The sequence below is a fragment of the Capricornis sumatraensis genome, chromosome 13 (genome assembly GCF_032405125.1).
Source record: "Capricornis sumatraensis isolate serow.1 chromosome 13, serow.2, whole genome shotgun sequence".
In the NCBI taxonomy this organism is placed as follows: domain Eukaryota; kingdom Metazoa; phylum Chordata; class Mammalia; order Artiodactyla; family Bovidae; genus Capricornis; species Capricornis sumatraensis.
Genome location: NC_091081.1, coordinates 30,595,847 through 30,623,430, shown reverse-complemented (window position 1 = coordinate 30,623,430; position 27,584 = coordinate 30,595,847). Strand labels below are relative to the sequence as shown.

Sequence of the window (27,584 nt, the reverse complement as noted above, 5' to 3'; positions counted from 1 at the left end):
AAGGTGGAGGGGACTTCATGTATTTCCCTGTTTAACCTTATTTTACAAAAGCGGAAATAGATGCTCAGAGGGAAGTGCCTTGTTCAAGGTCACACGGGGAACCTGGGGCTCAAGCAAACCTGGAAGAGCCTAGAATCCTGTGCTGTGTTCCCCGGTGCCTGACCATCTGTTTGATAAAACCTACAGCTTGCTGAAGTTCCTGCACAGCCAGAGAACACAAAGCAAGCCTCCTCCTCTGTGGAAGTTAATGATTAAAACCTAGTCTGATCTAAAGCATCTAACCCTAGTTACTAATTAAGCCAATTTCTGTGAGAAAAGATATTTCAAACAGAAGAGTGCTGTGTACTCTTCAGCTAAATCTATAGGCCTTCAAATTATAGTAGCGTAAACTGCACAATTACAATGTTTCAAGTATGCTTAAAAATATTTCATAATGCAATACCTTAACCTCTGTAACTTACATTTTCTCTTCATTGCATGCCACATGCTGGGTCCTGCTTAAACGATTTTGTAACTTTTGGAGAAGGAATTTAACTAAAGTGACTTCACTTACAGTGTTTGAGTGAAGTAGGTAATAAAATCTGTTTGCTGTGTTCGATGTCTCCAGATAGGGCTGTAATTACACCACATAAGGAAGAAAGGTGGCTGAGTCTCAACCTAGATCATTTATGTAAACTCAGCCTTCTTGTCAACGGTGTTCTCATATTGCCTGCATCCAAACCGCAAAAATCATCTCCTATGAACCACATAGAGACAGTGTCTGATTGCAGGCCTGTGAGACTGCAGTTCTTTCTGTAATTGGAGGTCTGTGGTTCAAGACCAAAATCTGACATTCTGAGGTTAAAAACAAGCAAACAAACAAAACTCACCAATGAATTCCCCAGTACAACAACTACATATCTGACGCTTGTAAAAATTAAGGGTATTCTTTACATCAAAGTATTACAAATGAATACATTTACTCAAAAAAAAAAAGGAAAAAAGCATCCTGTTCAGCTTAAAAGAAAAAAACAAGTTTGGTTCTTTGAAATGCACTTGAAAAAAAATTTGGTCCAGAAAGAAAAACAGGCAATTTCTAGTATAACCAAGTTAATATGTGACATTTTAATCTCCTACTTCAAATATTTGGCATTATTATTTCAACAATTTCCACCCCCTCCCCTAAATCTTACAAAAACCAAGAAGCAAAAAGTATATCCAGACTGTATCTATAAATACAAAGACATAGTTGCAAGAAGACAAAGCATGTGTTTTTCTTAATCATTAGACTACCCTCCATTATGACAAATTGGTCACTGGGTTTTCCTTTGACAGTCCTCCCTGGCCGGCACTGATAGCGTTTCTCTTGACACCTGCAGCTCCCAGCTTGCCCTGTCCTCTCAAGAAGGAAAACCACAGGCCACCGCCCTGGCGCCATCCCTGGCTCGGTCCAATCAATAAGGACTTATTTCCTGTCCATTTGCTGAGGTCACAGGAGCGAATCTCATTAATTATTTCTGCTACTGAAGCCTCAAGTGTGCTTCTGGCATGACAACTGAAAACTGCTTGACCTTTTTTCTTCTAATTTTGTTTGCAGCAGTTCCAAAAAGAAGGCAGTATTCATTTAGCAGTGTGATAAAAAGAAGAAGAAAAAAAATGTATACATTGTTGAAGTCGTTAATACATTTAGATATTTCATCATGAAAGCTCTCCCGATCACCTCCTTCCCCAATTTTTTCAGCCAACGAACAACAGTCTTTTTAATTTGGTGTCAGGAAAATCTGGTCACAGCAAACACAATGTTTTCTAAAGCAGTTCTAGCCTCCGAGGGAGGAAAGCTCTCCAGGGCCTCCAATGCTTTGTTTCCATGGTAACGACACAGGTCAATAGCTGAAGTCACACCTTTGCCAGCTTTGATTGTTTCTCGCAACTGTTAAGAAACAAATGCACAGAAAAAGTCAGTTTTTAAGGTACCACAATTAAACTGGGGAGGGGAGCTGGAAAACAAAGAAGGGGAGAAACAGAACAGATTCACTGTTTCTGCTTTTGAGGTTAAAGAGGACATCATTCCCCATGGATTCGGAGGCACTAACATTGCCTAAGGCTGCTAGGTGTCAGCCCTCCAGAGCAGAACAATAGGCTCCAATCAGCCTAATTACACCTCCTCCCCAACTGCCACCCTGCGATAGCTTGAAGTGAGCCCTGCTAGGGGGTGGAGGTGAGGAAGGTGGAAGGGCATTTACATCTCTGGCATTTTGAATTCAGCAGCCCGATATTCTAAGGTGAGGAAGACTTCATTAACATCCTATTAATAACTAATATTTTTACACTGTATGTTGACACAATAGTTCACATGAAAATTCAAGAAAGACACACAGTAGATCTGAACACGACATTACTAAAGCTGTAAGACTCTGGGGCAAATGAATTAAAATGCCTTTTGTAAAGCATTAGGTCAACTCTTGCTCACAAATGGAGCTGATTTCCAATCCCTCTCCTTGACAACCAGAAAGGACCAATACAATAGTTAAACTCTAGAGCTGAAGAAGAGTTATAATGATTTGGCCAGTCCACTTCTCCTTGCTCCATTCCATCTTTTCTTTCTCAGTGAAAACCTCTAATGTCTGCCTCACTCCCTAAACCAGATACTTGGGAGTTCTCCTTCATCCATTCAGGCACCATGGCTCACCCATGGCTGAACTTTTTGCATACCCCCAGTTGGGTGAGGCCCACTGACAAGTTCTAGTCCATGAGACGTGAATGGTGTGTGTCACTTCTGGGCTGTAGCACTTAGCCATCCATGGGAGTCCTGCCAGAGCTTTCCCTCTGGTACATCAGCTGGTCTCATTGGAAAAGTTGCTCAGGTTGGACGGGAGTGACCACAGTGAGCACCATGGAGACTCTCCATCCAGAGCAGAATGTTGTGTGGGCAAGAAACATGTCTGTTGTCTGAAGAGACTGTCAAGTTGTCTGTGGCCATCTTGACTGATATACTCACTAAATCCCAGCCATTCTAGCTCATACAGAGCCCTCATATTATCATCTACTCTTCACTCTCATTGCCACATTAGTTCAGGCTATCATCAACCCTCGCCTCGGTTATTTTTGCAATCAACTCCTGAAGAGTCTTCCCACTACCAGCTCTTTCCCTCTGGACTCCATCCCTCACGCTACCAAGGAGCTCTTTATACAATGCAAATATGATCTTGCTTAAAACCCTCCACTGCCTTCCAAGAGCTCTAAGAAAAAAAGAAGTCCAAGCTCTTTCATGAGGCATGGAAGTCCTTTATCTATCTAGCTCTTTCTCAGCCTGTTTCTTCCCTTTCCTTGTTTCTCCCCTTTCCCTGTTTCATCATTACTTAGGGAACCTACTTGCATCTGATGAGGTCTTCCTTGATAGCTCAGTTGGTAAAGAATCCACCAGCAATGCAGGAGATCTGGGTTCGATCCCTGGGTTGGGAAGATCCCCTGGAGAAGGGAAAGGCTACCCACTCCAGTATTCTGGCCTGGAGAATTCCATGGACTGTATAGTCCATGGGGTCACAAAGAGTTGTACACGACTGAGTGACTTTCACTCACTTCACTTGTAGGACTGCTGGTGGGTACTGCATGAGACAGTACAGGGTGTTTGACAGTGTCTAAAACACTACAGATATTCAAAATGACTTAATTCTTCTTCCTCCTCAAGCCCTTTGCCACTGCCAGGAAAGCTACTCCAGCCACCAAGATCAAGTCTATTTTAGCTTGATGCATAACAACCTCACAGGTAGTTGAACTTGGATTAGACCAGCTTAAAGATTTTTTTAAAAAAAATGGAAAAGAAAGGACATACCTCTTATTTTCATTAGCAAGTGTTAGGGGAACCGGGGTGGGGGTGGGGGGTGCGCTCTGAAAACCAATCTAAGAACTTTATTAAAATTTTTTTATTATCAAATATTTTTCATTTTTCTTTTCTATTTTTTGGCTGCGCTGCATGGCATGCAGGATCTGTTCCCTAACCGGGGACTGAAGCTGTGGCCCCTGCAGTGGAAGCATGATATCTTAACCATGGGACCACCAGGGAAGTCCCTTGAATATTTTAAAAGTACAGAAAAGTTGAAAGACTAGCTCAGGAGTTGGCAACCTATAGCCTCAGACCAGAGGCTCAGATCAGAAGGACTGATGCTGAAGCTCTAATACTTTGGCCACCTGATGCGAAGAACTGACTCATTGGAAAAGACCCTGATGCTGGGAAAGATTGAAGGCAGGTGGAGAAGGGGACAACAGAGGATGAGATGGTTAGATGGCATCACTTGACTCGATGGACATGAGTTTGAGCAAGCTCCAGGAGTTGGTGATGGACAGGGAAGCCTGGCGTGCTGCAGTCCATGGGGTTGCAAAGAGTCGGACACGACTGAGTGACTGAACTGAGCCAAATGTGGCCTCCCTGTTTTTATAAATTAAGTTCTACTGGAACATAACATGCCCATTCATTTAAGTATTGTCTGTGGTTGCTTCTGTGCTGTAACGGCAAAGATGCAGAGTTGAACAGCTGCCACAGAGACTGTATGAATTGCAAAGCCTAAAATATTTACACTTTGGCCTTTACAGGAAGTCTGTGACTCCTGGACTAGCAGAACACATATCCTCTACCGAGACTCAACAATCATTAATACTTTGCTATTTTTGTCCTATCTACTTGTATGTAAGTTTTCTGAATTATTTGAAAGTAAGCTGTAAGCAGCTTAATTACTCTCCAGAGGAGAAATTAACTTTCTAGAGGAGAAAAAAGCCCTACTTGTAGATTTTGTGGTTTGCATACTCCCATCATGGTGGATTTCAAGCTATCAAGGGTTGCAGAATCACAAAATTCTTAAATATTTAACAATTGGCTCTGAGCTGGCAGGACACGACTTGGATGCACCACGAGCTGTAGGATGCTTTATCCTTGTTTCGAGAAGTATCTCCTAAGATAAGAACATTTTCCTACAGGGCCAGAACTCTATTATCAGAGTTCAGGAAGTTAACAGTAATACTCTCCTATTATCCAATATCTAGTCTACCTGTAAATTTACCCAACTGGCTCCAAAATTTCGTTTTTATCCTTTCAACACCCACCATCCCCCATCCCGAAACTGTAATAAATCCTGGTTCACACATTTCATTCATTTGTTATGATGCTTTAAACTTCTTCCTCCCCCTGCGATATTGCCATTGTGAAAGGAACAGGCTATGTTGTACAGTGTTCTGCTGCTGCTGCTGCTGCTAAGTTGCTTCAGTCGTGTCCGATTCTGTGCGACCCCACGGACCGCAGCCCACCAGGCTCCTCCGTCCATGGGATTTTCCAGGCAAGAACACTAGAGTGGGGTGCCGTCGCCTTCTCCGTACAGTGTTCTATATTCTCCATTTCTCTGATTGCTATGCAGAGTTTGTTAGTCTATAAACTTTATTCAGTCAGGCTCCACTGAATATTTGATGCTGACTTACATGGCATTTAGTGGGCTTCCCTGGTGGCTCAGATGGTAAAGAATCTGCCTGCAATGCAGGAGACCTGGGTTCACACTCTGAGTTGGGAAGATCCCCTAGAGAAAGAAATTGCAACCCACTATAGCAAAGGCACCCCACTCCAGTACTCTTGCCTGAAAAATCCCATGGATGGAGGAGCCTGGTAGCCTGCAGTCCATGAGATCGCTGAGGGTCGGACACGACTGAGCGACTTCACTTTCACTTTTCACTTTCATGCATTGGAGAAGGAAGTGGCAACCCACTCCAGTGTTCTTGCCTGGAGAATCCCAGGGACAGGGGAGCCTGGTGGGCTGCCATCTATGAGGTTGCACAGAGTCGGACATGACTGAAGTGACTTAGCAGCAGCAGCAGCAGCACAGTATTCTTGCCGGGAGAATTCTATGGACAGAGGAGCCTGGTGGGGTATGGTATTTAATCCTATGTGCGTGCATGCCAAGTTGCTTCAGTCATGTCAGACTCTTTGCAACCCCCATGGACTGTAGCCTGCCATGCTCTTCCGTCCATGGGATTCTCCAGGCAAGAATACTTAAGTAGGTTGCCATGCCCTCCTGCATTGGCAGGCAGGTTCTTTACCACTAGTGCCTCCTGGGAAGCCCATTTAATCCTACAATGAAGGGTAACTCAGATTAGGGCAAAACAGCACCCAGGAGGGCTTCACTGGTGGCTCAGTGGTACAGAACCTACCTGACAATGCAGGAGACATGGTTCAATCTCTAAGTCAGGAAGATCCCCTGGTGTAGGAAATGGCAACCCACTCCAGTACACTTGCCCGTGAAATCCCATGGACAGAGGAGCCTGATGGGCTACAGTCCATAGGGTCGCAGAGTCAGACACGGCTGAGCAACTGAACACACACAAGCACCCAGGAGGACATCTCTAAAAGTTACTCATGCCCTAAAAAGAGTTAATTTCTCCTTCCCATGACTATTCTACTTCCAGTTAATACTCCAATCTGCTCTCCACAGAGCTGGCTCACAAGGCTTTGCATACCAAGGACTCAACAGCTGCCATGTGTAAAAGTCCCATTTCAGGACTCACTGGTAATCTAATCCTTCATGGAAGGCATTAATATTATTCTTCATAGGCATCTGTATACACTTCCACCAACTAAACATAAACTACTGGTTCAAAGGAAATCCTTCAGATATAATTAATAGGGCATAACTGAGATCCATTTTTATTATAAATTAGAATAGGCCATGAGTTCATCCAGAAAAATACAATATTGGAAAATACAGAAAAAGACAAAAACAGAAAATACAAATAATACAAAAATAATATACAAAAAAATACAAAAATACAAATACAGAAAAATACAAAAATACACAAGACACATTAAGCTGGAGTTCCTAAACCTGGCTAAATATAAGATTCACCTGGGGAGCTTTAACATACAGATACCTAGACCTCATTCCTGGAGATGGATTCAGTAAGGCCTTAAAAAAATACTTCTTACGTCATTTCAATGATTAACCAGATTTGGGAGTACCTCACTCACTGGGGCATGTATTTGAAGCGATGATATTTTAAAACTATCATATTGGATTTATACTGTTTTAACCACACAGATGGTGATTGCAGCCATGAAATTAAAAGACGCTTACTCCTTGGAAGAAAAGTTATGACCAACCTAGATAGCATATTCAAAAGCAGAGGCACTATTTTGCTGACTAAGGTCCGTCTAGTCAAGGCTACGGTTTTTCCAGTGGTCATGTATGGATGTGAGAGTTGGACTGTGAAGAAAGCTGAGCGCCGAAGAATTGATGCTTTTGAACTGTGGTGTTGGAGAAGACTCTTGAGAGTCTCTTGAACTGCAAGGAGATCCAACCAGTCCATTCTGAAGGAGATCGGCCCTGGGTGTTCTTTGGAAGGAATGATGCTGAAGCTGAAACTCCAGTACTTTGGCCACCTCATGCAAAGAGTTGACTCATTGGAAAAGACTCTGATGCTGGGAGGGACTGGGGGCAGGAGGAAAAGGGGACGACAGAGGATGAGACGGCTGGATGGCATCACTGACTCGATGGCCGTGAGTCTGAGTGAACTCTGGGAGTTGGTGATGGACAGGGAGGCCTGGCGTGCTGCGATTCATAGGGTCACAAAGAGTTGGACACGACTGAGCGACTGAACTGAACTGAACTGAACCACACTTGCAAAGTGTTGTCTTTGTGATGATCAAATTAAATTCAGCAAGCACCTCTATGCAATAGCTATATAGTAGGCGCTAGAGGTACAGAAACAGACACAGTTGCTACCTCCCAGGACTGCTTGTTAGAGGGCTTGTCACAGGGCTGCAGAACCAGAGAGGGCTGAGTGGAACACGGAGGGATTGGACCCATGATGTTGGTTCTGATAGTTTCAAGGGGAAAGACCACAATAAAAAAAATTCTTTTCACTTTTGCCTTCACCTACATTTTGACTGGGCAAATTCCCAACTGATGCACAAATACAACTTTCCACATTAGGATGTGGCTAAAATGCTCATAAGCCCATTCTGGCCTTTATGACCTGAAAACCACTTTAGCTGTAGGATAAATTAAAAAAATACAAAAAGGTGAATTATCATTTTGCATTTTATTTCCATGATTTAGCACTTTAGGGCAATAATTTAATTAAACCTCTAATTAAGTCAATTGAATAGTTGTATAAGTACAGTATCAACTGAAATAAATTAAGTTCAAATCACCTGTTAAAGGATCCATTAAAGATATTAACACAGAGAGAAGAGAATGCATAGTACTTAAAATTAAGTGCATTATTATTAGTATTTATCAAAAGGTATCACTTTTCAGTGACAGATATATCTTTTATGAGACCATTTTAAGAAATCATTGTAGGCCTCTGAAAAATATTTGGTTTGAAAGTCCTCTGAAAATTAAAGACAAGCCCCTGCCATAGGGTCTCGGTAGCTTTAGATGATGAGGAGGCAGCAGCTCCTTGCATCCAATGAAAATAGAGGAATGTCAGGAAGCATTTAACAGGAGGCTTCCTGTGTGCTGTTTTGGATCTGTCAGGAATTCTCTGCTCCTTATTAATTCCTGAATTATCAGGAATTAAGAGGAGAAGGAAGCCTCTCCCAGGGCTGAGGAATCCAGGCATTTCCTTCATTAGTTTTTCTATACGGTGATAAGCACCCTCTTCCTTCTTGTGAACCGTATGGTAAAAGTGATTGTTTACAACTCTCTCTCTCTTTAATATGGGTCGCCTATGTTTTGTAAGTATGGAATTTTAATTTTTATCTTTGCTGAGAATAACCACCTTGTAAGACAGTATATAGGCCCACATCATGTTGATTAAAACACCTTTGCTCCATCAGAGCTCTGGTCCCCGTGTCTTTCTTTCTCTCTCTTTCTCTCTCAGGCTATTTCTTTGGAGTGCAGAGGCCCTCTGAGTTCACTTTCCTGCCCGGGCTTCTAAGACCCTCTCGAGAAGGCATTCTGTGCCTTCACCCCATCAAGAGGGCACCTGAGGCCTCCATGAATAGAGCAAGCCCTGTGCCAGGGGCTTTACTGGCTTTCTGTGTAAACCAAGGAATATCAGCCTCTTTCTCTCCTTTACTTTCTTTTCGTTGACTCCAGACCACCAGGTTCCGGTCCATTAAAGGACCTCAACAGAGGAAGACTTTAGATTTAGAAGAAACCCAAAACACTGTCTTCTCACCTCGTTTTGCAGGAGAAGATACTGGATGAGCGAGGCTAAGTGGCATGGACAAGAGTCAACAGCAAATTTGAGAAATGGCCTGGGTTTCATTTCTGCACATCCTGAGCTCTTCCACCCTATAGCGCTGGAAAAGACTTGGAGATAACTCCAAGTTTTATTTCAACCAACCAGAACACGGATACTAAAACCCATCTGGAACACAGGTTAGACTGTGTTCTGAAGAAACTGTATAACAGAATAAGGGAGTATGAAACAATGTAAAGTTCTGGGTTTTTTTAAAATGGTTGAAAACAGGTGGATGAGGGTAAAAGAAAACAAGCAGAAGCCATGCTATTATGGGAAGAGACCACATACCTCCCATCCAAGAGGTAGGAGTGGACCCTGCTTGCTTAATAGAGATTATACAGCTGGAAGGAAGGTACGATGCAGTAATGACATGGAACTTCAACCTGTGAACATCTGCTAAAACTTGCATTCTATGGTTGACAAATTCTTGGTGTGCCTGACTGATAATCTTATGTGTCAGAAGAGAGAAGAAGCACTTTTTGCTTAGCTATGTCAGCATAACTGGCTATAAATGTGATAAGGATTAACAAAAAATTAATGCCATCCTGGTATTAGAATCAGCTTCTCTGGTGGCTCAGATGGTAAAGAATCTGCCCACAATGTGGGCGGCCTGGGTTCGATCCCTGGGTTGGGAAGATCCCCTGGAGCAGGGAATGGCAACCCACTCCAGTATCCTTGCCTGGAGAATTCCATGGACAGAGGAGCCTGACGGGCTACAGTCGATGGGGTGGCAAAGAGTAAGACATGACTAAGCAACTAACACTTTCACTGGTATTAGAATCAGTCCTTAGAAAGGACTAGCAGGTGTGGGTTTGGACACCTGGACACACCTGGACTATGTGTTAGGAAAGTGTATTGCAAAAATGAGTTTAGTGAAAAGATGGCCAGGATTCCAAGAATCTATAACTGGAAATATAGTTCAAGGGTGACAGAAGCTACTGAAAAACTAAGCTCCAACAATAGTCATAATTATGAAAGTGAATAAAATAATGGCTACTGAAAAAACTCCCTCAAGACTCACATTTGAGAAGGCATGGGTGTAAAAGGAGGAGCCTACCATCCCCTCCACTGCATAGAGCACCACTGTGGAGATCGGGTCCTATCCCTGGCTTGAAGGAGCTGACAGAAAGAGAGGCACAAAGCCGTAAAAATTGTACAGGACTCCACCAGTAGTTCCGTACTGTCACCAGGACACCTCACAGAAAATGTTCAGAAACAAACAACCTTGTCAAAATCTGCTAAAGTGTGATGGGCATTCACAGGGGCTGCATGGGGAGGAGACAATGACAAAAGTGAGAGGCTTTGAAATGTAAAGGCTGTATGCTGAGTAAGAACAAGTATGTACAAATATTTGCAAAAGATAATGTACTATTAAAAGAAGACAAAGGAAAGAGAACAACAGAAGAATGAGTTCAAAATTGTAAACACTAAATTCCACGAAGACAGGCCTTTAAAGATGATGCATAAGATATTATGCATTCAAATAGCCCATTACAGGTTGTCACGGAACCTTGACTACAGCTACCATCTTGGCTTTTGGTGTCCTTAGCTTTCCAAGGCCACCCACTCTTCCCACTCTTCCCACTCTAAACATCGTATTATCCTCTAAGACAAACAGCTGTGCAGCTTTCTTACTTCCTTTACCCGATATTCCTGTCCAGTTTTCACTCTCTGACACTTTCCTTCTTTGCCTTCCTCCTCATTTCATCTTCCTCTGAAGATGCAGTTCCTGGCCTAGAGCACCTTCACAGACGCACCCATCCACCTCTGTCCTGCTCTCATAAGCTTGGAATGCATATAACTTGTCTTTCCAGCTACTGAAAGACTGTGAGAAATGTCAGAAATGGGAGACTCAAATGACTAATGCCTGCCAATAGTGGACCAAAAAAATGAGGACAAATGTGCATTCTGTAGCACAGATCCGTGAACTTAGGAAAATTATGGCAAAAATCCAGAAGAGGTTAACAGACTGATTGTGAACTCTAGAGAAAAAGCAGTGGTGATCACAGCCCCAGGATAGGTGGGTCACAACGAGCACATTATAACAGAACAATCTCATTTTTCTTTTGATATTAACTTGACTGCTATCTTCAGAAATAGTAGAGTACATTCAGATATTCATCATGGATAAGACAGAGAAACAGGATCTGTATTAGAGTTTGGTAATATGGATTCAAATATGTAAAATAACTATTCCTAGAAAATGTTTAGTAGTGGATTTATATTGAGCAGAAAGGTGATACCTGGTATTGTACTGCAAGACTCAGTACTTGGTTCCTTTCCCTTATCACAGTGATTGAAAGATGATGGGGAAGAAATGCAGGTTAAATTTTAATTTTCAGATGTCACACAGTCAAGAGAAAAAGCTAACACATGGACAGCATCAAAATTTTAATGGTTTTGACATGTTGAGCAATAGATGATACTAGCCAGATGAAATGGAACAGGGAAACTGTATAGTTGAGCATTTAGGTTTCATAAACTAATTATAAAAACGTAAACCTCAGTTTGGCAGTGACTCATAGAAAAATGCTGAGAATCTTTGATAACGACATTCTGTATATAAGCCAAAACTGTGACGCAGATACTGAAAAAAAAGCAAACGCAAACCTTGGCAGTATAAACAGATGCACATGTCCAAAAGACAGGCAAGAACAGTCTCACTGCAGTCTTTGATAGCTGATCATTTTTAGAAAACTATGTTCAAATCCTGTGTGCCATGTCTCAAGAGGGACACTGACAAGATAGATAGGGTCCAACATGAGGATGAATTAGTATTTGGAAATGTGTCATCTAAGGAATGCTTAACCTGGAGGAAAAGGTTAAAGGAAGATATTAAACCCATCCTCAAACTACCAAAGCAATTAAATGGAAGAAGGAGCAGTCCTGTTTTATATGCTTCAGGGAACAGAACAAAGAGCGATCAGGTGAAATTTCTGGGAAGCTTCAATTTCAGTTACAAGTAAGAAAGAGCTTTCAAATGACTAGAGTTGTCTAACAACGAATAGTTTCTTTTGACATGCTGTAAACTCCCAATCATTGAAAGTCCTCAGCAACTGGATGCCCACATCAGAGAAGGTATAAATGAAACTCTAAGCTGTAGAGGGCGGTGGGACAAGGCTGCCTCCAAGGTGCCACACAACTTTAAGATTCAAGCTGACTGTGCTTCAACTGAAAGATTTTGCCAGCTTCTGAGTGGCAAGACTTGGTACAAAATGAAAAACAGTAATTAAAACCTTTAATACAATAAACTGTGAAATGTATCACAAACAACATAAAAATTTCCTTTTTACTTAGAATGACTTATTTACTTATTAAAAAGCAGAGACATCACATTGGCAACAAAGGTCCGTCTAGTCAAAGCTATGGTTTTTCTAGTAGTCACGTACGGATATGAGAGTTGGACCAAAAAGAAAGCTGAACACTGAAGAATTGATGCTTTTGAACTGTGGTGTTGAAGAAGACTCTTGAGAGTCCCTTGGACTCCAAGGAGATCCAACCAGTCAATCCTAAAGGAAATCAGTCCTGAATATTCATTGGAAGAACTGATGCTGACGCTAAAGCTCCAATACTTTGGCCACCTGATGCAAAGAACTGACTCACTGGAAAAGACCCTGATGTGGAAAGACTGAAGGCAGGAGAAGGGAATGACAGAGGATGAGATGGTTGAATGGCATCACCAACTTGATGGACATGAGTTTGAGCAAGGTTTGGGAAGTGGTGATGGACAGCATATTCTGGCATGCTACAGTCCATAGGGTTGAAAAGAGTTGGACACAACTGAGTGACTGAACTGAACTGAACTAGAATGACAATTTATTTAAAAGAATCTATAGGAAAAAAAAATCTACTGATCTTAATTACTTAATCTATTGATCTAGTGACCTTAATTAAATGTCTTATTTTGGCAAAAATGGAAGGAAGTGGAAATAAGAGAATTTTAAATTATTTCCTCAATCACAGGAATTCACAGGTGAAGACACAATTAGAATGGTAGTGTGTCCCAATATTAAAATAGTAATAATAATATAATAATAATAGCAATAGCAACAAAGACAACCCCATATATAGTACTTACATGTGCCTAGCACTGTTCTAATATGTCTATATAATATATATAAGATACATATAATAGTACTTACCTCATAGGACTATTGTGAGGATTGCATACACAAACATATATACCTTCTGTTCTATATATCTTATGAGGTGTATGTGTGTGTGGATCTATCTATCTAGGGAAAATTCAAATTTCATTTGAGAAGAGAACACATATGTCAATATTGTCCTTTGCACAGGGCAAACTTTAAAAATACACATTCAAATCACAGATTTTAAAAAATACATCAAATCAAATACTTTTGGATAAAACCATATTTACAGAGATGACAGAAACCTAAGCCATCATTAGATTATGTACCTCTTATAGCATACACATTTTTTTTTCTACCACAAGTAAAAATGCCACACAGTTGTGGAACAAATGTCAATAGGAATTGGAGGTGGAAAATGTCCACATTTTCTGCTAAGAAAAAGCCATAAATAGCTCAATATACTTGAGTAAGTATATTCTTCTAGACATACTTTTTAAACAAAAAGGCACTGAATAAAATGAAACTAATATATTTGTACCTAAAAAATTCTTAATAACAGAAACTTTTTGTTTTAATTAAAAATCTCAACCAAAGACTCTGACTGCAACATTGATATTGGGGTTTCATGCAACCAACCGGACACTGCCTCTTATTATTTTCACAATTAAAAAAAAAATTCAGTGTTCATCATGCTACACTGAAGTCACTGGATAAAAGATAAGCTCAAAATGACAAACATACTTTATCACATGCTTTAAACATTTTTACTATTCTCTAATAAAATATCAGAGTATTTTTCTTTTGTAAAATAGCCTGTAAAATTACTATAATATAGATCTGTATTGAGTTTTGAGATACTAATTTTTAACAAGTTCTATTTATTGTTTTGAAGAATTAAAATCATTCTGTATAACTGTGTGAGAGTTCAGGACACGGATGACATTTGTTATACTGCTCTCCTTTTCCCTGGCCAAATTCTGGAAGCCCATGGAGATGGGAGGTAAGACAGGTGGACTCCAAGAGGGACAGAATGCCACGTATTTCCAGACATGATGGCCTTTCAAGCACCTTGGAGCAGATCTTCCAAATGAACCCACACAGGAACCTTTTTTAATCTTATAACAGGATGTGATGTTCCCTTCCTAAGACTGGCTAATTCATTTATGCTACTTCATAATAATACAAAAAATAATCATAGAGAGGCAATAAGCACACTGCCTCTCTCCCTGGCAGTGGGGAAACTCTGGGCCTGGACATGTGTGACCTTGGGCAAAGTAACTTCTCTAAGCCCACCTCACCTATAAAATCACAGAGATAATATTTATGCCACAGGCAATTATTATGAGGAATGAATAAGATAATATATGTGAAATTAACATCAATAAAATGCTTTACAAATATAAGGTTTGAAGAGTAAGGGAGCATGGGGATACACTGCAAAGCTCACATTAACATTTATATAATGTACCTGGTTCGTTTCCAAGGCAAACTATTCAAAATCATAGTAATCCACGTCTATGCCCCAACCAGTAATGCTGAAGAAGCTGAAGTTGAACGGTCTACGAAGACGTATAAGACCTTTTGGAACTAACACCCAAAAAAGATGTCCTTTTCATTATAGGGGACTGGAATGCAAAAGTAGGAAGTCAAGAAACACCTGGAGTAACAGGCAAATTTGGGCTTGGAATATGGAATGAAGCAGGGCAAAGGCTAATAGAGTTTTGCCAAGAGAACACACTGGCCATAGCAAACACCCTCTTCCAACAACACAAGAGCAGACTCTACACATGGACATCATCATATGGCCAACACCGAAATCAGAATGATTATATTGTTTTCAGTCAAAGACGGAGAAGCTCTATACAGTCAGCAAACACAAGACTGGGAGCTGACTGTGGCTCAGATCATGAACTACTTATTGCCAAATTCAGACTTAAATTGAAGAAAGTAGGGAAAACCACTAGACCATTCAGGTATGACCTAAATCAAATCCCTCATGATTATACAGTGGAAGTGAGAAATAGATTTAAGGGACTAGATCTGATAGACAGAGTGCCTGAAGAACGATGGATAGAGGTTTGTGACATTGTACAGGGGACAGGGATCAAGACCATCCCCAAGAAAAAGAAATGCAAAAAAGCAAAATGGCTGTCTGAGGAGGCCTTACAAATAGCTGTGAAAAGAAGACAAGTGAAAAGCAAAGGAGAAAAGGAAAGATATAAGCATCTGAATGCAGAGTTTGAAAGAATAGCAAAGAGAGATAAGAAAGCCTTCCTCAGTGATCAGTGCAAAGAAATAGAAGAAAACAATAGAATGGGAAAAACTAGAGATCTCTTCAAGAAAATGAGAGATACCAAGGGAACATTTCATGCAAAGATGGGCTCAATAAAGGACAGAAATGGTATGGACCTAACAGAAGCACAAGATATTAAGAAGAGGTGGCAAGAATACACAGAAGAACTGTACAAAAAAGATCTTCACGGTCCAGATAATCACGATGGTGTGATCACTCACCTAGAGCCAGACATCCTGGAATGTGAAGTCAAGTGGGCCTGAGGAAGCATCACTACAAACAAAGCTAGTGGAGGTGATGGAATTCCAGTGGAGCTATCTCAAATCCTAAAAGATGATGCTGTGAAAGTGCTACACTCAATATGCCAGCAAATTTGGAAAACTCAGCAGTGGCCACAGGACTGGAAAAGGTCAGTTTTCATTCCAATCCCAAAGAAAGGCAATGCCAAAGAATGCTCAAACTACCGCACAATTCCGCTCATCTCTCATGCTAGAAAAGTAATGCTCACAATTCTCCAAGCCAGGCTTCAATACATGAACTTTGAACTTCCAGATGTTCAAGCTGGTTTTAGAAAAGGCAGAGGAACCAGAGATCAAATTGCCAACATCTGCTGGATCATCAAAAAAGCAAGAAAGTTCCAGAAAAACATCTGCTTTATTGACTATGCCAAAGCCTTTGAAAATTCTGAAAGAGGTGGGAACACAAGACCACCTGACCTGCCTCCTGAGAAATCTGCATGCAGGTCAGGAAGCAACAGTTAGAACTGGACACGGAACAACAGACTGGTTCCAAATAGGAAAAGGAGTACGTCAAGGCTGTATATTGTCACCCTGCTTATTTAACTTATATGCAGAGTACATCATGAGAAACGCTGGGCTGGATGAAGCACAAGTTGGAATGAAGATTACCAGGAGAAATATCAATAACCTCAGATATGCAGATGACACCATCGTTACGGCAGAAAGTGAAGAAGAACTAAAGAGCCTCTGGATGAAAGTGAAAGAGGAGTGAAAAAGTTGGCTTAAAGCTCAATATTCAGAAAACTAAACGGCATCTGGTCCCATCACTTCATGGCAATCAGATGGGGAAACAGTGGAAACAGTGGCTGACTTTATTTTGGGGGGCTCCAAAATCACTGCACATGGTGACTGCAGCCATGAAATTAAAAGATGCTTACTCCTTGGAAGGAACGTTATGACCAACCTAGACAGCATATTAAAAAGCAGAAACATTACTTTGCCAACAAAGGTCCATCTAGTCAAAGCTATGGTTTTCCCAGTAGTCATGTATCGATATGAGAGTTGGATTATAAAGAAAGCTGAGTGCCGCAGAATTGATGCTTTTGAACTGTGGTGTTGGAGAAGACTCTTGAGGGTCCCTTGGATTATAAGGAGATCCATCCAGTCCATCCTAAAAGAGATCAGTCCTGAGTGTTCATTGGAAGGACTGATGTTGAAGCTGAAACTCTAATACTTTGGCCACCTGATGTGAAGAGCTGACTCATCTGAAAAGACCCTGATGCTGGGAAAGATTGAAGGCAGGCGGAGAAGGGGACAACAGAGGTTGAGATGGTTGGATGGTATCACTGAGTCAATGGTCATGAGTTTGAGCAAGCTCTGGGAGTTGGTGATGGACAGGGTGGTCTGGTGTGCTGTGGTCCATGGGGTCTCGAAGAGTCGGACATGACTGAGTGACTGAACTGACTGACTGACTGACTGACCTGGCTTTAATTATGAAGATCATAGACTGTTTTACACAGATTCATGGAAGTATTTTAAATATTTTAAAACTGTGATTATTAGAAAATAGGAAACATGCTTGTTCTGAAAAATGAATTTCCAAATCATCTTATCATTGAAAATTCAGTCTATTCTCCCTAAAAGGGAAAAGAAAAAACACATGATAAAAACAGATAAGGTATTATTTTTCTTGCCCTCTCTTCCACAAGAGTCTATTAAGCTCAGTCTGGATGATGTGTGGCCTCCTGTTGAGAGTGAGATTTCAGAACTGACTTCAAGGCTCAACCTCTCAGCTAAGTACATCTGAGTCTGTGCTGTGAAATACTATCCACAAAGACCTGAACATAATCAAAGAACTCATTTCATACAAATTATCATACCTGAATATATATGTATATTATATGTATACTGTACTTAGTCACCCAGCCATGTCCAACTGGTTGCAATTCCACAGACTATAGCCCACCAGGCTCTTCTGTCCATGGGGATTCTCCAGGCAAGAATACTGGAGTGGATAGCTTATCCCTCTCCAGGTGATCTTCTGGACCCAGGAAATGAACTGGGGTCTCCGGCATTGAAGGCTGATTCTTAACCAGCTCAGCTACCAGGGAAGCTCATATTATATGTATAAATACCTCTAAACAAACAACCATAGAGACATATATAATTTATACATATTTTCATATCATTAAAAACATTTTATTGGCATAATCAAAACTGACCAAAACTGTTCACTCTGGCTGAGTGTTCAGGTAAAGTTGTGCTTGCTGCTTAAGAAACAAGAGGTCAGCTTGGAGCTCAGGGTATGAGTAGATGTGCCTGATTTCAAAATGCAATTAAAGGGAATAAGTATATGATTTTAGTTTTTAAAAGTTAATTTATAAATTTTCATTAACATTTGTTAAGTAGGGTATCTGAGGGTGGTGGTGGTGGTCAGTCATGTCCGACTCTTTATGACTCCATGGACTACATGGAAGAGCCACCAGGCTCCTCTGTCCATGGGATTTTCCAGGCAAGAATACTGCAGTGGGTGGCCATTTCTTCCTAAAGGGGATCTTTCCAACCGAGGGATCAAACTTGCTTCTCTTGCATCTCCTGTACTGGCAGGTGGATTGTTTACCACTGTGCCACCTCAGAAGCCCCATCTGACATATGTATGGAATTGTATTAAAATGAGGCTTAATTCCACACAGAAAGCAATTTTTGCTGCTTGGTTTTCATGTCTTCTAGAGGAAAATTTAATGATGCATCATGTATGTAAACCATCCTGGGGATTATGAGAGAAACACATAAATTATGCAACAGTGATCTGGGTTTCCAGCTTGTCTTGAGTGTATATCTTATACATTTCTCTTTTTAAAAAATTAATTAATTAATTTAAAATTTTTGGTTGCACTGGGTTTTTGCTGCCACACTTGGGTTTTCTCTAGGTGCAGTGAGTGGGGGCTACTCTGCTGTGGTGAGCGGGCTTCCCATTGCAGTGGCTTGTTCTCTTCTGGAGCACGGGTTCTAGAGCATGGGCTCAGTAGTTGTGCACAGGCCTAGGTGCTCCAAGGCATGTGGGATCTCCCCAGAGCAGGGATCGTGTCCTCTGCATTGGCAGGTGGATTCTTATCCACTGCACACCAGGGAAGTCCCTTCATTCATTTCTTAAATTCTCCTCATATCCTGGTTTTTCATCTGCCGAAACCTTGGGATCACTTACCTCAAAACCACTATTAGCACCAGCATCACTACTATCCATTGAGCCTAGATTCCTGGCATCCCAACATACATCCTGATACAAAATGAGCTCAAAACACACAACTTCCATCACTGGTCTTTTGTGTGCATGCTAAGTCGCTTTAGTCATGTCCAATTCTTTGCAACCCTATGGACTGTAGCCCGTCAGCCTCCTCTGTCCATGGGATTCTCCAGGCAATAATACTGGAGTAGGTTGCCATTCCCTTCTCCAGGGGATCTCCATGACCCAGGGATCAAACCTGCATATCTTATGTCTCCTGCACTGACAGGCAGGTTCTTTACCACTAGCGCCACCTGGGAAGCCCTCCATCCATCACTGGAAGGCACATCTAATGAAGAAAAACAATAGCTACTGAGAGCAATGACAAGCAATGTATACCTCAGCCAGGCCTTCCAGGCTGATCACATGAGACTGAGGGCACATGCAGGAAGCAATGCTATGGGGGTGATGCTGTTACTCTGTACCATATAAGTGTAATCACATCTGCAGGATTTACACCTCTTCCAGATGTAGGAAGGCTCAACGTTATGGTGCTATGGTATTTGTTAACACAGACCCTTGCTTTCATTGAGAGAACAGTGATGAGAACTTGTTTTATTTTTATTTTTTTATATTTATTTATTTGGCTGCATCAGGTGTTAGTTGTGCCATGTGGGATCTTTGATGCTCATGTGGGATCTTTCACTGCAGTGCATGTGGGCTCTTAGTTCCCCACAAAGGATTGAATCTGCATCCCCTGCATTGCAAGGCCAACCTGGACCACAAGGGAAGTCTTGAGAACTTGTCTTAAATGGTCATATCTCTAAAACTTTCTTGAAAGAGGGAAGAATGCATACCATCTTAGGAAAAAAATCACAATAATCACTGAACTAGCTCAGCAAATAAATCCTAAGATATTCACTTACTAGAGAGTCACTATTTCTGAGAGCAGAATTATGTTAGGATTATAGAGTAATGCATACCATTTTCTGGATTTTGGTAAGACCAGAGGCTGACTACAAATTCTCTCTTACTTCTTTTTCTGTATGTCTAAAGCACCCTGGGAAAGAAACAGTGAGGTAGTGAAGAGTACAGTGTGGAGTCAATAGACCTGGCTAGAGTCATGACTGGGAGATAGTGACTGTGTGAACACTGTTAGCTTATTTAATCTCTTCTCCATAAAATGAAAGGATTCAGAGACAGAATCTGATAGAACCACTTGACTCAAGTGCTCAGTGTATGTCTTGAACAGAGTGCACACTGAAGAACATGTTTACAATGACATGCATCTCACCAGGGTCATAGGACGTAGAAAGGCCTACAACCTTTCCTAACAGGTACACAGGAATGAAGACAAAAGGCAGCAAAATTTCTTTGGATCTAGAACAGGGAGACCTTCCATAGGGGGCACCATGCATGAATCAATCTTCAGAAGCACATCTTTGGCTTTAGTACTATCTGATGGATAGGTAAGATCTTTCCTCGAGCCAGAAAGTCAAGCACTTGGAAGAAAGAAAAGAGCTACTCAATGTAATCTTTAGTTAGTAGCATTGTACACATCACCGATCTATGTTATAGGTTCTGTCATCTGTACTGTGAGCTCAGTAAATCTGTTTAAAATTGAGGTGCACAGCTACCATGCCATTTCAGAAAGGTGGTTAAGCACATCTAGGATCGATATTCAGTCTCACGTGTCAGCGGGGAGGCTAAGTAGTGCCTTCAGACACAGCTGAGGAAACATGAGGGAATGGCTTCAGATATACCACCTGGACAAATTATAGCTTTCTGTAAGATCAAACATCTTGACATTACAGAAGTCTTTAATTCCACATAAAATCAGGCTGTAGGATTAGTGAATAAATTTGGAAATAACAATCTAAGGCAATGACAAAGACTTCCGATTTACTGAAACCAGATTCAACATCAACACAGAGGTACCTCCCTTTTCATTCTCTTTTTGGAAACCTCATGTCCTTCCTCTGCTTTTGATGACACGGAAAGAAACAGTCTTCCCTTTAGATCTACTTAAAACTGTTTCATGGACTAAGCAGACTCCTCCAGGGGACAAAAGTCTCAGTCCTCCACAGAAAGTCACACAGTCACTCCCTGTGCACAGGCGGGTCCTGACACCACAAACTGGGAACAATAATTGAATCCAGCTACCCCACCGTGCAGAGCATTTATCCACAGAACCAGCCTAGTGAGCATCTGTAGTTAGCTTTCTAGACTAATATTCAAAAGGTTACCCCAAATGAATCTTTGTTTTAACCCAGGGAGTGTATGCCATTTAGGAGATATTTGATTAAATATACTAGGGGAGAAATAAGAGGATCAAAGATGGAGTCAAATATATCTTATGAACGAAAAGGAACATAGGCTCAAACAGCTGGCACATCTGGGGGTTATTCATTCATTCAATAGTAGTTCAGCATATATTTATTGGGTACCCAGTATGTGGCAGGAACTGTGTTAGGCCCTCAGGATATAAAACTGGACATGATTCCAGGCTAACAACTAAGAACTCCTCTTCACCAACAATCTAAGTTTGCCTTAGCTTCCTAATAAATGTGAGATATTATGCAGACATGTAATTTTTCAAGAACCAGTAATTCAAAATTATAAACCTAAGGATGGAAGAGATTGCCCCACTAAATATTATTGCTATAAACAAAATAATTCAATATTTTATATACACAATTAGAGAGGAAAGGCCAATAAGCTAGAAATATATGACATAAAGCAAAATAAAGAAGATTTATAACTGCTTAGAGGATTGAATTCAAAGAATATCAATAATATTTGGGCAAACAGCTGAGAGGGTGGCATTACTTTATGATGTCATAAAGAGGCTTATCACTGACATCATTTAATAATTTTATTCATGATCCATGAGGGACTAGAGATTATGATCATTAAATCTGTTGATGCCATTGAAGTGTGTGGGACTGCAAACAGCTCAGAGAACAAGAATCTAATTTTAAAATAACATTAAGAAATTAGCAGAATAGATCATCAAAGTAAGATGATAGTCACTGGGGACAAATGCAAAATAATATACTCAGAGACTTAAGGAGGAAAAGAAATCGCTTGATAATAGGGGAAAAAATGAATGAATGAATGTCCAGAGGGTGACTGTTTTGCAAAAAGACTTGAACGTCATAATAAGGGCACAGCTCTGGCTCTGGAGACTAACTATTGCATGTGTAATTAGAATTTATTTTTGATGAAAAATTTTACATGGTACAAAAGATTTTTGGCTGTATTATGAACAGAAATAGATCAATGATTACTTTTCATCATTGATAACTGTATTTTGAAGGAGATCTGGAATCAAAGCTGTAGTTGCAAAAACCAGCTTTAGTAAATTAATTGTTTTGAAAAAAAGATTGAACAAAATTATTCATTATTGTTGGGAAAAAACCCCAAAACAAAATCCCCCTACTTTTCTGAAGTGTGACTGACAAAAGAAAAATAATCGGTTATATCTGATTTTCAGGAAACAGGGAGTGCAGGATTTAAAAATTTCAGACGGTTGTCCTGACGGGATCTTTCAGCCCGCACCCCTCTGCGGAGGGCAGGACACCAGTGCTGCGCCACAGGTTGAGCACAAGGTTTTCTCTTTCATCTTTCTCAACTATTCCCTGGCACCTCAACCACAACTTGAGGACTTGCACAAAAATTCACAGTGTAAAAAATCATATTTCAGAAAACAAACTTCTGATTATCAAAGGGGGAAGTGGGGGGGATAAATCAGGAGTTTAACATATATACACAACTCCATATAAAACAGATAACCTACAAGGAACTATTGTAAAGCACAGGGAACTATACCCAGGATTTTATAATAATCTATAAAGGAAATAATCTGAAAATATAAAGAAATATATGTGTATATGTATATAAAATTGAATTAGTGTGCTGTACACCTGAAACTAACACATTATAAATCAACTATACTTCAATTTAAAACGTTATTTTTAAAAATCCACATTTTCCAGTGAATTCCTTCTACTGCCATAGAATGAAACAACTCTTTAGGAGCCTAGGATTAAATTCTGGTTATGAACTAAAAACATGAGTTCAGGAAAGTTATTTTTAAATTCTCAATAGCTCAGGTGGTAATACAGAAAAATTCCAATTCCAATCAGATCTACACTTTTAAAACTGATACCTTTCAGAAAAAAAGCCATTATCTTAATGCCCTTTTTACATTTTACAAGTTGTCATCCAGTCTTTATCAAGCATATGAAATTTTATATAATTGCACTCATATCATAATGGTATCTGAATTTGGATTTTTTCTTTTAAATTATATTATAAACATCTCATATAATTGGACCACAAATTCTTAATGAAAAAAGAGGGGGGAATGTCATTGCTTCTAGATAAGTCTCCATAATTATTACAGAACCAGAAATCCTAAATGTTAAGACAGCTTCAAGAGGTTAGAGGAAATGAGAGATTTAGTCCATACAATGATGCTGTTTGGAATATTTTACCAAAGGAGCTAATGAAAAGTCCCAGAGTAGGAGAAGGAGCATCTGCCCAAGAAAGGGGTACAGGGAAAAGAAAATACAGCAACATCTGGTCTCTAAATGTGCCAACATGAAAAATTCTCAGAGCCAGTTAGCTAGGGTTATGGGAAAGAACAAGCTGGCTAAAACTGGCTGCCAAAAAAAAAAAAAAAATCTGGCTTTGTCAGTAAAGAAAGGACAATAATATTTATAGAAAATTTCCTACACTGGTTCAAAAAAGAATTTTAGATTCAATATGCAGCAAAATGGTTGAAGCAATCTATGGATGATACATGGGAAGAAATGGCTAAAAGGGCAAGCCATGGAAAGGAGAACCAGGACAGGAGAGGAAGTGATGATGTGTGATCATGCAGATGCAAATGTCTGTGGACGGCACAGCTTGCTGCTGGGAAGGGAATTTTAATGTGTACCCTATGCAAATGTGTTTTATAATAAAACAAAATGTGCAAGGCCTGAGCGTGGGGAGGGACGAAGGAGGCAGGGGCTCTAGACATTGCTCCTGAGGCAGAGGAAAGGGCTACTCTGAGACCTGAACAAATTCCGGGAGAGAGGGAACAGCAAAAAACCCCCACTCCTTTCAAAAAGTCTCTCTCACATTTGACTGAGAACTGGATGCCTGATAAACTAACACATGCAAAATCGTTCTTTACCAAGTGCTTAACCTTGAGCAATTCTCTGCGCTTCAAGTGAACCTCAGTGGGAAGACACAAAAAACAACTTTCTTTTCTGTACTGAGACATGGGAAAATCATATGAACTACACACAGTAAAGGCTGGAGATGAATACAAAGAAAGCTCCTGCAAACCATTTAGAGTCTTTGCATCAAAATTGGCATGACTGTCAAAGCCCATGTAAGGCCTAGTCCTAGGCACTTGTGGGAGAATGAGCAGGAGGGTAGCCCACAGGGCTGAGAGTCTGGTTCTGACCAAGTGATATTTATCCATAAATCTGTATATCTGAGGCAATTATTAAAAAAGAAATTGAGAAAAGTTCTGAATCACTATGATGGAGATATTTTTAAGCCAGCCATCTCGAAAGGGTTAAAAAATTAAAATTGTAGAAACCCGAACCATAGGTGCCATGTTTTGCCTGAAGTGGTAAAAATACCATCTGCCTCAGTCTTTGAGCAGCATGCTTCTTTCAAGAAGCAGTAGGCTAAACTGCAGGCATACGCTCAGCTCCAGCTGGGGAAAATACACAGACGTTTGTAGATGTTTTTCTAAGAGTAGCCAACATACTTGTTTTCCTTCAGACACATATTAAGTTACCATAGCAAACCAAGAGTGAATGTGGCCTGAGACACTTCTCCACGGTCTCCACACGTCCATGAATTTCTACAATTCAATAGGTGGCACTCTTTCCTCTAACACTGAACTCAATCTGTTTGGGGCCAGAAACCTTGGGAACATGGAATAGTTCCCTATTCCCTAAGAAAGCCACACTCAGGGCTGAACACCAGTCACGTAAAGAAGATCCTCTTTGTACTGCGTATGTGAGCAAAACTGTCACCACCAGATTTTTGGTCACAATTCACTTCTGGTAAATACATTCTGTCCAATAAAACTTCTCCTGCAGTTTTAACTAGGTAAGTCACTTCTTGTTTTTTCATTTTAGAAGCTGGGTATGCCGTCTATGGGGTCGCACAGAGTTGGACACGACTGAAGCGACTTAGCAGCAGCAGCAGCAGCAGCAGAATCACCTTACAGTTAACAGCTTCCACCCTAGGCCAGCCTCAGGTGAATGAGCTTCAGGAGTGGGTAGAGTGCTCCGGGCCTGGTGTTAACCACCTTCCAGAGGTGGGACAGACTTAATGAAGGGATAGTTGCTGGGTGCTTTAACATCTGTAGATGAAAGGCACTGCAGCAGTGTAAAGCATTCACAATCCAGGCTCCATCGCAATAGGAACTCAGTTAAGAAGTAATTCAGTTTCTTTTATGAGTGTTTGAGGACACACCACTGTTTTGTTGAATGTGACTGACACTCTTTAGAGATCTAGCTGAGACCGATTTTGATTACCACTTCTACCCTCTCCTCTACTTCCTTGCCGTTCTGAGACTGACAAAATTGGAGAGATGGCATATGAAGCCACAGAGCAAATGGCCAAAATAATTTGTACTTAAAATCTGATTTTTCAGATAAAACTTGGTTTTTGAGAAAATTTGAGAAAATGTTCACCACTTGGAAATAAAGAAACATCCAGCAATAAATAAATTTCATGACACTCTCCAGAAATGGCCACTGAGTTTTTAAAATGTAGTTTTACAGGTAAACCCACCAGGGGAGCCCTAAGCTGCCAAAGCATGATGCCTGCATCAGTCAGCATAAGACCAGGACTTCACCATGGGCCCATGATACGCAGCGTAAGAGAGTACTGCAGCCATCTCCTGGAAGCTTGGCAGAGATGGATACAATCATTCTACCCGTGGTGCTTGGATTTGGGTCCTATGTATGGATAACAGGTCTGGGTTAACTGCTGAGATCGAGTTATGCCCTTAAACATCTGCACAGCACCACATACTCCAGTAGGGTGGGTTTCTGTTAGCTGGTATGAGAACTATTGTCACTGGGTGCTTGGGAAGGCAATCTCAGGGCTACTGAACATATAGGGATGGATGGTGTCCTATACTATACTGACTATATAATGGCTAATTTGAGTCTATCATCCCCAATTCCAGACCTCTGAGCTGCCTGCACTTCTAGCATCTCACTAATGCAGCCCTCGTCCATACACATTTGTCAAGCACTCCTGTATATAAGCCTGTGCCGGACGATGCTACGATGGACAAGGCCACTGAAGGCCCTGCCTTCAGGTCTTGCCTTACAGTCTACTGGAAAAAGAAACAAAACACAGGGAACTAAATAAAAATGATAATTGTAGATTACAATAAATTTTGAGAAAAAAAAAAACAGAGCAAAGGGGGACTTTTGATAGGAAGGTCTAGGTTAGGTCTGGTTGCATATATTAAATATCAGATCCACCAGGCTTGGGTGGATGAAGCGGATGAAGGAATGAATCTGGACCTTAATAGTATATAAGATAAGAATGTTCCCTGTGCCCAACACCCCCCCAAAAAGAATGTCTCCTTTCAAATTTGGGCCTGCAGAGTAGAACAGCACTATTATAACCTGCTCCTCTCATACTAAGGAAACCAAAAGAAAAAAAGAAAGTGAAGTCACTCAGTCGTGTCCAACTCTTTGCGACCCCATGGACTGTAGCCTACCAGGGTCCTCCATCCATGGGATTTTCCAGGCAAGAATACTGGAAAATATTGTAACCTGCTCCTCTCATACTAAGGAAACTAAGGGGAAACCAAAAAGATTAAGTGACTGATAACAATTTTGCAGTGATTTGGGGACAGAGCCATTGCTTGGTTCAGAGTGTTCTATCTGTGTCTCCACTTTCTTTTTTTTCCTTTTCTTCCAGTCTGTTCCACTGGCAGGTACTTCTGCAATAAGAAATCCTAAAAGAGTTTTCTGAGTCATAAACAAGCAGCAATGATAAATAATCACTCTATTGCCAAATCATGATGTCACTGCCCTTAATTTTTTGTTTATAAGTTATTTCCTTTATCATAGTGAAATCCCGGCATTTATCTCCAAGTTAGTTCATTAACCTTCTCAAGCAATCTTCTTATCCCTGCTGATACCTGTTGCACAACTTGCTTTCCTTTCCTCTGTGATTGAAATAAAAAACCATATACCAGAATTTCTCCTGCAACTAATTGCATGGGTCTTCTATTTTCTTATAACCTCACTCACTCACTCACCATTTACCAAGTGCCAAGCACTGTGTTAGGCACCAAGTGTACAAATAAGTTACCATCTCTGCCCTCAAAGAGCTCACAGTCTATGATCTTTTTCATAAATGGTCATGATAAATAATGGAGTGAAGCATAATGACTGAGAGATGCACAATGTACTAGAGAATGGAGGAAAGAACCTCATCCAGCCCAGGGAACCAGGGAGACTTTCTCCTGGAGATGATCCTACATT

General features: G+C 40.7%; 1 protein-coding gene across 2 annotated transcripts in view; it reads right to left on the bottom strand.

Annotated features, from left to right (window-relative positions):
• Window positions 1-1,038: 1,038 nt before the first annotated feature.
• The window catches only part of PDSS2 (decaprenyl diphosphate synthase subunit 2), a 261,145-nt gene continuing 234,599 nt past the window's right edge, over window positions 1,039-27,584 (bottom strand). For both annotated transcript variants that reach the window (XM_068985223.1, XM_068985225.1), the window contains one exon: window positions 1,039-1,909. In XM_068985223.1, the coding sequence (XP_068841324.1) occupies window positions 1,751-1,909 (159 nt within the window). In that variant the 3' untranslated portion in view covers window positions 1,039-1,750. The remainder of the gene's footprint in view (window positions 1,910-27,584) is intronic.